The sequence below is a fragment of the Hemiscyllium ocellatum genome, chromosome 30 (assembly GCF_020745735.1).
Source record: "Hemiscyllium ocellatum isolate sHemOce1 chromosome 30, sHemOce1.pat.X.cur, whole genome shotgun sequence".
NCBI classification, from domain to species: Eukaryota; Metazoa; Chordata; class Chondrichthyes; order Orectolobiformes; family Hemiscylliidae; genus Hemiscyllium; species Hemiscyllium ocellatum.
The window spans coordinates 53224787-53239060 of NC_083430.1; the positions used below are offsets into that span (position 1 = coordinate 53224787).

The 14274-nt window shown below is 42.2% G+C and overlaps 1 protein-coding gene across 1 annotated transcript in view; it reads right to left on the reverse strand.

Annotated features, from left to right (window-relative positions):
- dcdc2b (doublecortin domain containing 2B) overlaps positions 1–14274 on the reverse strand; it is a 72219-nt gene that overhangs the window by 16112 nt on the left and 41833 nt on the right. The window contains exons 5-6 of the mRNA XM_060847522.1: positions 8268–8414; positions 1672–1802 (exon numbers count right to left, since the gene is read on the reverse strand). Coding sequence (XP_060703505.1) covers positions 1672–1802; positions 8268–8414 — 278 coding nt within the window. The remainder of the gene's footprint in view (positions 1–1671; positions 1803–8267; positions 8415–14274) is intronic.

Genomic DNA, 14274 nt, shown 5'->3' on the forward strand with positions numbered 1-14274 from the left:
AACAATTGAAAATAATTAGTGGCATAATAATTTGTTTTTCATTTTAATATCATGTAATTTTAAATTAAAAGACGCTGTGTCTATAAACGTTAAATTACATTGAAACACTTGTGTACTGAAAACTCTTTCTGAAACTGTTGAAACATGATTTCACAATCGTGAAGTTTCAAAAGAAAATGATTTTTCAAGGTTTCCAGATGAACAACAACTATTTGGGTGAGATGCTGAAGACACCTGCCTGTCTTAGTAACAATTAATGAAACAGTAATGGTAGAAACATAAACTGGGAAATGTATATGAGCTGAGAAGGAGCCTTAATATAGAAAGGACTAGAGGTATCTCTTTCCTTTAGGGAGGGAGAGAATTGGTTACATGCAGAGTGAGGGTAACCAGTCCACAACGTGAGATAAGGTGACGAGGAAGGCCTCCACAAAGGCAGTACAGTAATTGAATCAACACACTGAGTTACAGTGTTTGTAATCAAATAGTTCAGTGTTATTACTCACTTCCAGAACAGGTTAGACTTGAAACTTGGTCCCCTGGCTCAGATGGAGGGACACTACCACCTGCACCAGAAAAGTGCTAATTCTCTTGCCTATTTTTTGTGTCACACTCTAGTCATCTAACCAAAGCAAACCGACTAACTACATACAAGCAGGATTCAGATTAGATGAGATTATAATGAGCTGTAAATTATAGCTGTGTGCTTGTGGAGGTGTCATGTATGATTTATGTCTACACTTACTGCTGGAATGATAATATGTTCTGTAATTACTTCTGTTGTGTGTTGAAGATGAGGTTTTGACATTGGGCAAGCATTTTTATTTCTGTCAATGGTTAAACGTCCAGTACCATTGGTATCTCAACAGAAATATTCTGCCCAGTTCCTGTTAAGTGAAGAAGGATTGTGTGTGGGTAACTGGGAAAGTTTCTGATCATGGGTTTAAATACTGGATTGAATTTGAAACCATTTGCCACACTGTAAAATGTGCTGGTTTATCAATTTTGCTTAAATTGAACTTAGGGACTTGCCCTCTCACATTTGCTACAATTTGTAAGAGCCATTGAAACAGAAACACAGACTGTATTAACATGGTGACTATCAGATCATGGCCTAGATCTCAGGAGGAAGCTGGATCTATTAGCAGATACAGCCATTAAATATTAACAGAAGTTAATGTAAAGATGATACTCCTATCACAAATAGAATTCTGTACCTCTGTGTTTTGAACAGTTTGAACGAACATAATATAAAATTCCATTTGTCAACACAAGTTATAGAAACCTTCGCTGTCGGTCAGCACCTGACTTAGGAAAGGTTGCCTTGGCTTTGTTAAAAGAGCATACAGACTGTTTTTCACCTAAATATATGAGTCAATTTACTACAAGTAACACAGGAGCTTTGAGCACAAAGTGACTATATTTCTTCCAATTTAGGATTAGATTTAGATTTATTTAATATTGTCACTTGTACCGAGGTACAGTGAAAAGTGGATAGTATCACCACATTGTGGTGTCATCTTGGATTACAGCATAAGTTACTGAATAAATCCTATAAATGGGAAACTACTGAATAATTTGATATTAAATTGCTGTGACTAAAACTGAAACAGCTTCAAAAGTTCATCTTTCTCTCTCCGTAGCCTCCACCCTCTCTGTTCCTCCAGTTACCGCCGTCCGACATCATTACCAGGGTCCTGCGATGCGTTTCTTTCCCATCACCACCAGCCCCATCGCTCCCGTGTCTACAACCTCTGAGCTGGAGATGGTCACACTGCGTGATCCCACAGTCACCTCTGACTCTGGGCATCGAGCGAGAGGGTCCAGACTCATATTCTGATACTGTCTCCCAAGATGAAGCAGGGATGGAGATACACAGGTATATAATGTTATAGGATTATTTAAGTCTTTACCCCAACACTAACTGTAGGCCCATAATGAGTATTGACTTGGATTCAAGATGCCCTTGTTCCTGATTGTGTAGTGTTTCAGAAATCGAAACAGAAAATAGTAACAGAAATAGGCCATTCAGTCCCTTCAGTCTATTCTACCATTCAATATGACATCGAACATAGAACATAGAGCATAGAGCATAGATCAATACAGTGCAGAACAGGCCCTTCGGCCCTCTATGTTGTGCCAACCTGTGAACTAATTTAAGCCCATCACCCTACACTATCCCATCATCATCCATGTGCTTATCCAAGGACTGTTTAAATGCCCCGAATGTGGTTGAGTTAACTACATTGGCAGGTAGGGCATTCCACGCCCTTACCACTCTCTTAGTAAAGAACCTGCCTCTAACATCTGTCTTAAATCTATCATCCCTCAATTTGCAGCTATGCCCCCTCGTACACGCTGATGTCATCATCCTAGGAAAGAGACTCTCCCTGTCCGCGCTATCTAATCCTCTGATCATCTTGTATGTCTCTATTAAATTGCCTCTTAGTCTTCTTCTCTCCAATGAGAACGGACCCAAGTCCCTCAGCCTTTCCTCATAAGACCTTCCCTCCAGACCAGACAACATCCTGGGAAATCTCCTCTGCACCTTTTCCAATGCTTCCATATCCTTCCTGTAATGGGGTGACCAGAACTGTACACAATATTCCAAGTGAGGCTGCACTAGTGTTTAATATAGCTGCAGCCTGACATTATGGCTCCAGAACTCAATCCCTTTACCAATAAAACCCAACATACCGTACGCCTTCTTAACAGCACTATCAACCTGGGTGGCAACCTTTAGGGATCTATGTACGTGGACACCAAGATCCCTCTGCACATCCACACGACCAAGAATCTTTCCATTGACCCAATACTCTGCCTTCCTGTTATTCTTCCCAAAGTGCATCACCTCACATTTAGCTGCATTGAATTCAATTTGCCACCTCTCAGCCCAATTCTGCAGTTTATCCAAGTCCCCCTGCAACCTGAAACATTCTTCCAAAGTGTCCACTACTCCACTGACTTTTGTATCATCTGCCAACTTACTAACCCATCCACCTATGCCTGCGTCTAAGTCATTTATAAAAATGATAAACAGCAGTGGTCCCAAAACAGATCCTTGTGGCACACCACTAGGAGCCGGACTCCAGGCTGAATATTTTCCACCTACCACCACTCGCTGCCTTCTTTCAGAAAGCCTGTTTCTAATCCAAACTGCTAAATCACCCTCAATCCCATGCCTCTGCATTTTCTCCAACAGCCTACCACGTGGAACCTTATCAAAGACTTTACTGAAGTCCATGTATACCACATCAACTGCCCTACCCTCATCTACATGCTTGGTCACCTTCTCAAAAAACCCAATGAGGTTTGTGAGACATGACCTGCCCTTGACGAATCCATGTTGACTATTTTCAATCAAATTGTTGCTTGCTCGATGATTATAAATCCTATATCTTATAATCCTTTCTAAAACTTTTCCTACAACAGATGCAAGGCTCACTGGTCTATAATTACTAGGGTCATCTCTACTGCCCTTCTTGAACAAGGGCACAACACTTGCAATCTTCCAGTCCTCTGGAACTAAATCTGTGGACAATGACAACTCAAAGATCAAAGCCAAAGACTCCGGCATCTCCTCCCTAGCTTCCCAGACAATTCTTGGAAAAATCTCATCCGGGTCAGGGGATTTATCTTCTTTCACACATTCTATAATTGATAACACCTCCTACTTACTAACCTCAATCCTTTCAAGTCTAACAGCCCGTATCTCAGTCTTCTCCTCTGCAATATTCTCCTTTTCCTGAGTGAAAACAGATGAGAAATATTTGTTTAGCACCTCTCTATTCTTCACAGGATCCACACACAACTTCCCACTTCTGTCTTTGACTGGCCCTATTCCTATCTTTGTCTCCTTTTATTCCTCACATGCCTATAGAAAGCTTTAGGGTTCTCCTTTATTCTACCTGCTAAAGACTGCTCGTGTCCTCTCTTTATTCTTCTTAACTCTCTCTTTAAGTTCTTCCTAGCTAATCTGTAACTCTCCATTGCCTCATCTGAGCCATCTTGCCTCAACATCACACAAGCCTTGCTCTTCTGCTTGACAAGTGATACAATTTCTTTAGTAAACCATGGTTCCCGTCCTTTATCACTTCCTCCCCGCCTGACAGGGACATGCAATGTCTGTTCCTTAAACCAAGTCCACATTTTGATTGTCCCCACCCCCTGCATTTTACTGCCCCATTCTATGCCTTACCTAATCGTATTATAATTGCCCTTGCCCCATCAATAACTCTTGTCCTGTGGCATGTACCTATCCCTTTCCATCACTAAACTAAATGTAACTGAATCATGGTCACTCTCTCCAAAATGATCACCTACCACTAAATCAAACCCCTGGCCTGGTTCATTACTGAGTACCAGATCCAATGTGGCCTCCCCTCTTGTCTGCCCTTTGACATACTGTGTCAGGAAACCCTCCTGTACACATTGGACAAAAACTGATCCATCCAACGTACTAGACTAATAGCATTTCTAGTCAATGATGAGGAAGATAAAGTCCCCCATAATGACCACCTCTCTTCCACCTCCCTGGAACTTTGCAGAGGCCTCCAAAAAACTCGCAGCAATGTGACCTCTCCTCTCCTGTATCTAACCTCAGCCCATACCACCTCAGTAGACGAGTTGCCGTCAAAAGTTCTTTCAGCCACCATTATACTATCCTTGACTAACAAAGCCACAGCTCCCCCTCTTTTACCACCTTCCCTGATCTTAATGAAAGATCTAAACCCTGGAACCTGCAACATTCATTCCTTACCCTGTTCTATCCACATCTCAAATCCATGACCATGGCTGATGATCCAATACTGAACCTGCCTTTCTCCCTATACCCTTTTGTCCCTTTAACCCTAAGAACTATGCCTGACTCCTTCTTGAAAATGTGGAGTGTTTTGGCCTCAGCCACTTTATATAGCAGGGAATTTCATAGGCTTGCCACTTTCTGGGTGAAAACATGTTTCTTCATCTCAGTCTAAATGGCCTACCCTCGTATCCTTAGACTGTGACCCCAGATATGGATTTCCTGGTGATCAGGAACATCCTTCTACATTTATCCTATCTGGCCCTCTTAGAATTTTATAGGTTTCTATAAGATTACCCAACCCTCCCTTTCTAAACTCTAGAAACTCCTAACTGATCCGATCTCTTTGCATAGTCAGTCCTGCCATCCCAGGAATCAGTCTAGTAAATCACCATTGCACTCTCTCTCCATTGCCAGGACATCCTTCCTCAGATAAGGAGACCAAAATTGCACACAGTACTCCAGGTATGGTCTCTCCAGGGCCCTGTATAATTGCAGCAAGATATCCCTGTTCCTATACTCAAATCTTCTCGCTGTGAAGGCCAACAGACCATTTGGCGTCTTCACTGCCTGCTCTACCTGTACGTTTACTTTCACTCACTGATTCAGAAGGACACCCCGATCTCACTGCCCCCCCCCCCCCTTTCCCATGATATTACCGTTCAGACAATAAGGTTGCCTGTCTGTTTTTGCCATCAAAGCGGATAATGTCACATTTAACCAGATTATATTTGCATTTGCCACCTCACTGAACTTGTCCAAACCACCCTGAAGCCTCTCAGTATCCTTCTCACAGCTCACCCTCCCACCCAGCCTGCTTTTAATCACAAGCAGCTTTGTTTTTTAGTTATACTCAGTTGGTGATGATTTACCTCTTTGATGAGATTCTTGTGTTTGATGATTTGCTGATGCCTGCAAATGGAATATTCAGATCACAATTATTTTCTGTTTCTCCCCATATGAAAGCTTCAATAAAAAAATCATTAAGAGTCAGTGTGTTTTCTTTCTGAACTCTCTGCTCGTGTTCACATTTGCAAATGTGGTTAAACAGCTTTCATTTTTTACTGCAGTGAAGATTGGTGGCAGACAACAATCCCACTTGGAGAAAGTGAAGGCTGCAGATGCTGGAGATCAGAGTCGAGAGAGTGGTGCTGGAAAAGCACAGCCTGGCAGGCAGCATCCCAGGAGCAGGATAATCTGGTGAAGGGCGTTTGCTTGAAACGTCAATTCTCCTGCTCCTCAGATGCTGCCTGACCTGCTGTGCTTTTCCAGCACCACAATCCTGACAATAATCCCACTTGGGCTGAACTTGAATTGCCTTATAATACCCCGAAAACGCACCTTAAAGCAGGTCATCAGAAGATCGGGACAAATGACAGGACTTTGGGAGGACACTCTGTAAAGCTGGGAAACAATTTGGGGCTGAGAGCTTGGCAAAAACAGTTATAGAGTTATAGAGACATCAGACTGTAACAGAGAAACACATCCTGCACTCCAACTCGTCCATACCGACCAGATATCCGAAATTAATCTCGTTCCATTTGCTAGTGTTTGGCCCATATCCCTCTAAACCCTTGCCATTCATATACTTATCTGGCTATCTATTAAATGTTGTCATTGTACCAGCCTGCACCACTTTCTCTGGCAGCTCATTCCATACACACACCAGCCTCTGTGTGAAAAAGTTGCCCCTTAAATCCCTTTAAAATCCCCCCCCCCACCTTAAAACTATGCCCTCTAGGTTTGGACTCTCCCATCCCAGAGAAAAACAATCTTGGGGTCTATTTACCCTATCCATGCCCCTCATGATTTTATAAACCTCCATAAGGTCACTCCTCAAACTCTGATGCTCCAGAGAAAACAGCCCCAGCCTATTCAGCCTCTCCCTATAGCTCAAACCCTCCAACCCTGGCAACATCCTTGTAAATCTTTTCTGAACCCTTTCAAGTTTCACAACATCCTTCCTACAGCAGGGAGACCAGAACTGCACGCACATTCCCAAAGTGGCCCAATCAATGTCCTGTACAACTGCAACATGACCTCCCAACTCCTGTACTCAATACAGTTCTGGGAGGTGAGGCAAAAGGAGCTCAGATTCCCATCACTAAAGGCAGCTTGGAGTTTGCGCCCCGTCCTGAGCAACCTGTCTTAACTCAGTATCTGTACTAATAGCAATGAGAAGCTGGACTGTGATGTAATGGTTCCCCTTCAGAATAAGAGCAGGCAGTGTAACAGTCCAGCCTGACATAAGCCAGCCTGACCCAGACTGACAATGGGAGGAAACTTCTCTGCACTAAGTTAAATGATTTTTACTCATCAATCTCTCAGAGAAACCAAAATTATAATCAAGGAATTGACTTTTGAAACTTGCATAACACTATTTTATTCAATGTCTCAATGTTATTGTGAAACTGGAATCATTTCTGGTTTATAACCTCCCAGTATTTTTCTTCTCTCAACTGCCTGCAATGCTGGAGCAGAGAGACGGTATGATGGTGGTGTGATCAGATGTAGATTACAGTGATGTATCACTTTGTCTGCACCATGGAGCTGTGTCCCATTGACAGAGATTATCAGAACACCAGTGTCTGCAGAGGTGGTCACAAAGTGTCAAAGCCATGCCCCCACTCTCCGTGATGACACAATACATCAGCATCTGTTTACTGAGGGCTGGGGAAAGGGGAGAGGTGTCTCCAGGTTGCTCCCGATGTCTTTTAGAGGTTAACTCAGGGCATTACAGATAGAGGAGAATTGTCTTTCCTGCAGCATTTCCTTAGCTGAGAGATTTCAAGGAAAGAAAATACTAACAACACATTTAGCTACCAAGTCAGCCCCTGTGTGTTACTATATCCCTGGTCAATACATAACTTATTAACCTATTAACAGTATTAACTTGTGATAAACCTATTTCGAAAAGGTCCATCTTAGCCATTCAGACTTGCTTCTTGTGTTGCTATTCAACAAGAGTTTTGTTGTCCCCTGTGTTTGTTACACTGTCCGTGGTAGAGTTTGTAAAATGTCAAGATGCTCCCTCCCTTTCACAAGATGGAATAGATTCAAACATGTTGTCAGTGTAACATTACATTAACACAGCTCCAGCAGCTGATGATATAAACATGAAGGTCTGGTCAATTGCTTCATATAATTCATGGTGTCACTGCATTGACTTGTTTAGATCACTCTGGCACTCTTTATTCACTGTTTAGTATCTTTTAATCTGAACAATATGGTCTGTACCAGTTCAACAAAAACCTGGGAATGCAGAGCTTTGTGTGATTTAGGAAACTACAATTTAGTTTACAGTGTAGGCATTATGAAGAGAAACATACATTCACTCATTTATTGCTGTAGGTATAATCTCAGCTCCAACTATTCACTGCAATGTAATTCTCATCCAAGTGAGAGAGTGTAACTGAGCTTATAAACAACAGCACGATATAAAACCAAGTGCCTGAACTAAAATTACCTGTAAGCATTTTGTGATGACATTTTGCAAACAAGGAGTTCAAGGTAAGGAAGATGTTTGAACTTCTCAGATCCCACAGCTACATAGTACTGTCCACTCTCCAACTCTCCCCCACTGTCTATGATCTGTCCACTCACTGTACAAAGTCTATAGAAAATAAAGCAGTTTTCATTGAGGCTGATACACACTTGAATGAGTTATCAGTAATTTTTCAAATCAAAAATGTAATAATAGGCAATAATGCAAAAGAATATCAAAAATATGATTATTCATTCCAGTGGCCTGGTTGGCTGGAGAGCTGTACAAAGACCCAAAGGCCCACCAATGTCACTCCAACTGGATATTTTTTTAGATTAGATTAGATCACAGCAATCACATCATCATCAAATTGCTGTTGGGATAATTATTTAATTCCAAAATTTGTTGTCCTGCCTCATCTCTATTGAAGCTTCGTGTTAAAAAAATACAGTTAAAACAGTGAAAACCCCTCTCAGAATAGTTGGCTTAACCATTAACTGACATTTATAACAGCAAACATTACAACATCTTGCACCTGTAAACCACTTTGACCGAAGATAGACTGCCAGGCCACTTACTGAGGCACAAGGAAAAGAAAATGGAAACCAAAAGTAACAAATATCAGGAGGAGTGGCACAAAGGTCAGCTCCGAGAAAGGATCGAAATGAGTAGAGGGAGATGGGGGAGGATAGGATGGTTTTGGGTGCTGTAGGGAGCTGAGGGATCATGCCCAAGGAACATGAAAATGGGATTCCACAGAGGAATGGAGAGGTGAGGGGGTTAATTTGTGGAATTGGAAGAGTTCACTGAGCTCCAAGAGGGATAGACCAGGGAGGGATTTAAACCTGAGGATGTACCTTTTAAATTTGAGGCACTGGGGGTGGAGCGGAATTAGTTTAGCCAAGAGCAAAGTTTTGCTCGTGTGGAAAGGACAATATGTAAGTGACTGTTTGAGCGGGATCGGGTCTAGGTTCAGAGTTAAAGTTTGTTGACAGTGATGGTACGAAACTGACAGTGAGCGCAGTAGTAATCCAGGCTGATATGATTCAGCTACAGGTTACTCAGGCAGACAATGGAGAAACAGGTGGCTTTGTGATGGAGGAGGGTGTAAGGTCAGAAACTTCCATCATGATCTAAGACGATGTCATATTTGGTTCAGATTAGGAGTGGTCACCAAACCATGGCAAAGCTGCAATTACACTGGAGGGGATGCAAAGGAGATTCACCGTGATGTTGTCTGAGATGGAGCAGGTTAGTGGTGAAGAAAGGCTGGATAAGCTAAGGTTGCTTTCTTAGGAGAGAGAAGGTTAAGGATGGTCCTGACTGAGGTGTATAAGGTTATGAGGAGAATGGACAGGCTGGATAGAAAGCAAGCTCTTCCTCTCAGTTGAAGGATCACTAACAAGGTGCATAGTTTTAAAATGAAAAGTAGGAAGTTTAAAGGGGATTTGAGAAAAACTATTTTTACCCAGAGGGTGATGGGGGTCTGACATGCACTGCCTGGGAGCAGAGTCAAGGCAGGAAACCTCACAACCATTAAAACATCTGTGGATGAGCACTGAAATGTCAAAACTTTCAAGGCAATGGACCAAGTGCTGGAAAGTGGGACTAGTGTAGAAACCACGTAGTTTTTCTCTGTGCAGACTTAATGTACTGAAGGACCTCTTTAGTACTGTATGATTCTATGGATGCAGTAGATGCTGTGAGTTCAGACGTCAAGCTGGGTTGCAAGGCAATGGTTTCATGTAGTTAAGTTGATAGAATCTGTTGCCATCATTAGCAATTGAGGTTTGTATGAAAATGTAAGCTATGAAGTTGAAGTGTTAAATAAAATACACTGAATATGAATCTGACAGTGCAGTCGACCAGAGAGTACCAGTCTCGTGTTCATCTAACTGCACATTCTTAGCACAAAATAGAAATTTAACCAGGCTTAGAAATATAACCTTGCCTAGAAATAAAACAAAATACCAATGTTGGAATTGTGTCTAACGTACAAATACACTTAAAAACATAAACTCAAATCACAGAATGGTCCAGTTTAGAAGGAGCCATTCAGCCCATCTTTTTTTCATTCATTCACAGGATCTGGCTGGCCCAGCATTTATTGCCCATCCCTAATTGCCCAGACAACAATTAAGGGTCAACCCCATTGCTGTGGGTCTGCAGTCACATGTAGGCCAGACCAGGTAAGGATGACAGTTTCCTTCCCTATAGGACATGAGTGAACCAGATTGGTTTTTCTTGATAATTGAAAATGGATTCATGGTCATCATTAAACGCTTAATTCCAGATGTTTGTTCAATTCAAATTCTATCATCTTCTATGGCAAGATTCAAACCCAGGTTCCTAGAACATTATCTGGGTCTCTGGATTAATAGTCTAATGATAACACCTGACCATCACCTCTCCATCTTCACTAGATCTCCAAATAAGCATTTTGCCTCAGTGTTACTCACCTACCTTTTCACCCCACCCTTTTCAAACAATTCTCTCATGCACTCTTGAATATTTCAATTGACTCTTATTCTGCCTCCAGCATTGCTCCTTCATCAGGTGAAGTCAAACAAATGACCAAAAGTGCCAGATGGTGTGAGTAAAGTGGCAATAGCTCAATAACAACCGAAGGGATGATCCACAATCTGATTAAATAGGGCAGAGAGATAATTACAAGAACATTAAAAATAAGGTGGTGCTGGAGACAAACTAAATGACTGGAATAACTTGGTAGGTATAAGAGTCACATGTCAAGGATTTAACCAGAGTATTAAGTAATCCAAAACTGTGTAAACTAATTAATGTAGAGAAATGGTAACAAGTTATTAAGGTGATGGTGTCAAAACAGGCCAGGAAGGAAGGTTTTACAGAAAGAGCACAGTGTGGTGGGGTCATATGTTGTGTGACATTAAGCCAAAATCACGGTTGAGGCCATCTTCATGGGTATGGAACTTGGCTATCAGTTTCCGCTCAGCAATTCTGCATTGTTGTGTATCTTGAAGGCTGCATTGGAGGATGCTTACTCAGAGATCAGAGGCAGAATGTCCTTGATCACTGGTGTTCCCCGGCTGAGAGGAGACATTCCTGTCTGACGATTGTTGCATGGTGTCCATTCATCTGTTGTCATAGTGTCTGCATGGTCTCATCAATACACCATGCCTTGGGGCATCCTTGCCTGCAGCATATGCAATGGGCATATCCTGCGGACTCTCTTACCGCGTACTTCTTGCATAGGAGACTTACACTGCCTTCCGAAGATAGACAAATCCAGGACACCTGGACATACCATTGTATCAGGCAATGGACCCTGTGTGAGGATCTCTCTGGCTATGTTGAGGGCATCTTGAAACCCATTGTACGACTGGAATGTTCACTCCCAGTCAGGAAAGACTTCAGCGATCAAGGACATTCAACCTCCGATCTTCGGGTAAGTATCCTCCAAAGCAGTCTTCAAAATACACAACAACAGAGCCTTTGTCTTTGATCTTTACGTCGTCATTGTCTACAGGAATAGTGCCAAAAGACTGGAGGATCGCAAATATTGTCCCCTTGTTCAAGAAGGGGAGTAGAAACAACCCTGGTAATTATAGACCAGTGAGCCTTAGTTCGGCCGTGGGTAAAGTGTTGGAAAGGATTATAAGAGATAGGATTTATAATCATCTAGAGAGGAATAAGTTGATTAGGGATAGTGACCACGATTTTGTGAAGGTAGGGTCATGTCTCACAAACCTTACTGAGAAGGTGACCAAACAGGCAGACGAGGCTAAAGCGGTTGATGTGGTGTATATGGATTTCAGTAAGGAGTTTGATAAGGTTCCCCATGGTAGGCTACTGCACAAAATACAGAGGCATGGGATTGAGGGTGACTTAACAGTTTGGATCAGTAATTGGCTAGCAGAAAAAAGACAGAGGGTGGTGGTTGATGGGAAATGTTCATCCTGGAGTTCAGTTACTAGTAGTGTACCACAAGGATCTGTTTTGGGGCCACTGCTGTTTGTCATTTTTATAAATGACCTGAATAGGAAGGATGGGTTAGTAAATTTGCGGATGACACTAAGGTCGGTGGAGTTGTGGATAGCAGTGAAGGATGTTGTAGCTTACAAAGGGACATAGATAAGCTGCAGAGCTGGGCTGCTAGGTGGCAAGTGGAGTTTAATGCGGAAAAGTGTGAGATGATTCACTTAGGAAGGAGCAACAGAAATACAGAGTACGGGGCTAATGGTAAGATTCTTGGCAGTGGAGATGAACAGAGGGTATCTGTGTCTATATACATAAGTCCCTGAAAGTTTCCACCCAGGTTGATAGGGTTGTTAAGAAGGCATACGGTGTGTTAGCTTTTTGTAGAGAGATTGAGTTTCAGAGCCATGAGGTTATGCTGCAGCTGTTCAAAACACTGGTGCGGCTGCACTTGGAATATTGCGTACAGTTCTGGTCACCGCATTATAGGAAGGACGTAGAAGGTTTGGAAAGGGTTCGGGGAGACTTAGTAAGGTGTTGCCTGGTACGGAGGGAAGGCCTTATGAGGAAAGGCTGAATTTGTTAGAGAGAAGAAGGTTGAGAGGTGACTTAATTGAAACATATAAGATAATCAGAGGGTTAGATTGGGTGAGAGCCTTTTTCCTCAGATGGTGATGGCTAGCATGGGAGGACATGGCTTTAAGTTGAGGGACACCTTATCAAACACCTTACTGAAATCCATATACACCACATCAACGGCTTTACCCTCATCCACCCGTTTGGTCACTTTCTCAAAGAACTCAGTAAGGTTTGCGAGACATGACCCTACCTTCACAAAATCGTGGTCACTATCCTTAATCAACTTATTCCTCTCTAGATGATTATAAATCCTATCCCTTATAATCCTTTCCAACACTTTACCCACAACCGAAATGTCAGAGGTAGGTTCTTTTCTCAGACAGTAGTAGGGGCGTGGAATGCAACATTAGTAGACTCATCAACTTTAAGGGAATTTAAATGGTCAGTGGATAAACATATGGATGAAAATGGAACAGTGTAGGATAGATGGGCTTCAGATTAGTTCCATGAGTCGGTGCTACATCGAGAGCTGAGGGGCCTGCACTGCGCAGTAATGTTCTATGTTCTATGTTCTAGTGCAGAATCACCGAGCAGAAGCTGATAACCGAGTTCCGTACCCATGAAGATGGCCCCAACTGTGATCTTGAGTTCATGTTACACTTCATGTAATCCCACCACACTGTTCTCTATCTGTAACATCTTCCTTATTATCCTGTTTCGACAGATAAATTGTTATGATCTCTTTCCCTTAATCAGTTTGTGCAGTTTTGTATTACTTATTACTTTGGTCCGACCCTCGGCATGTGACCCTTACACCTATCAAGTTATTCCAGTCATTTTGTTTGTCTCCAGCACCACCTTATTTTTATTTTTTTGTAATTATCTCTCTCCCTGATTTAATCGGATTAGAGGTAATCTCTTTGGTTTTTGTTCAGCTGTTGACACTTTACTCACACCATCTGATGCTCCTGATACCTGCAGAGACTCATTATCTGACTCTCCACTCACACCATTTGTATGATCTTTTGATTCCTCTGCCCTTGATCTCTCTGCCAATCGATTCTATATCTGTGTGCTCTTCTCTCTCACTTCACCTGACAAAGGGGCAGTGCTCTGAAAGCTTGTGATTTCAAGTAAACCTGTTGGACAATAATCTGGTGTCATGTGACTTCTGGCTTTGTCCACCCCAGTCCAACATCAGCACTTCCACTTCATCATAATTCCAGACCCAATCACTCATGGTGTAAAAACATGTTTCCTTCCATCACACTTGTTACTTTAGGATCTCTCTGATTTTTGGTTCTTTTATGAGCTGGAACAGTTACTCATTGTCTACTCTAACCAGACCTCTCATGATTTTACAAATTTCTATCAAACTCCTTTTAGCCATTTGATCTCCAAGAAGAACAATTGAGAACAGCAGATTGAGATCTCTTAGATATGGGTACCTCAGGTA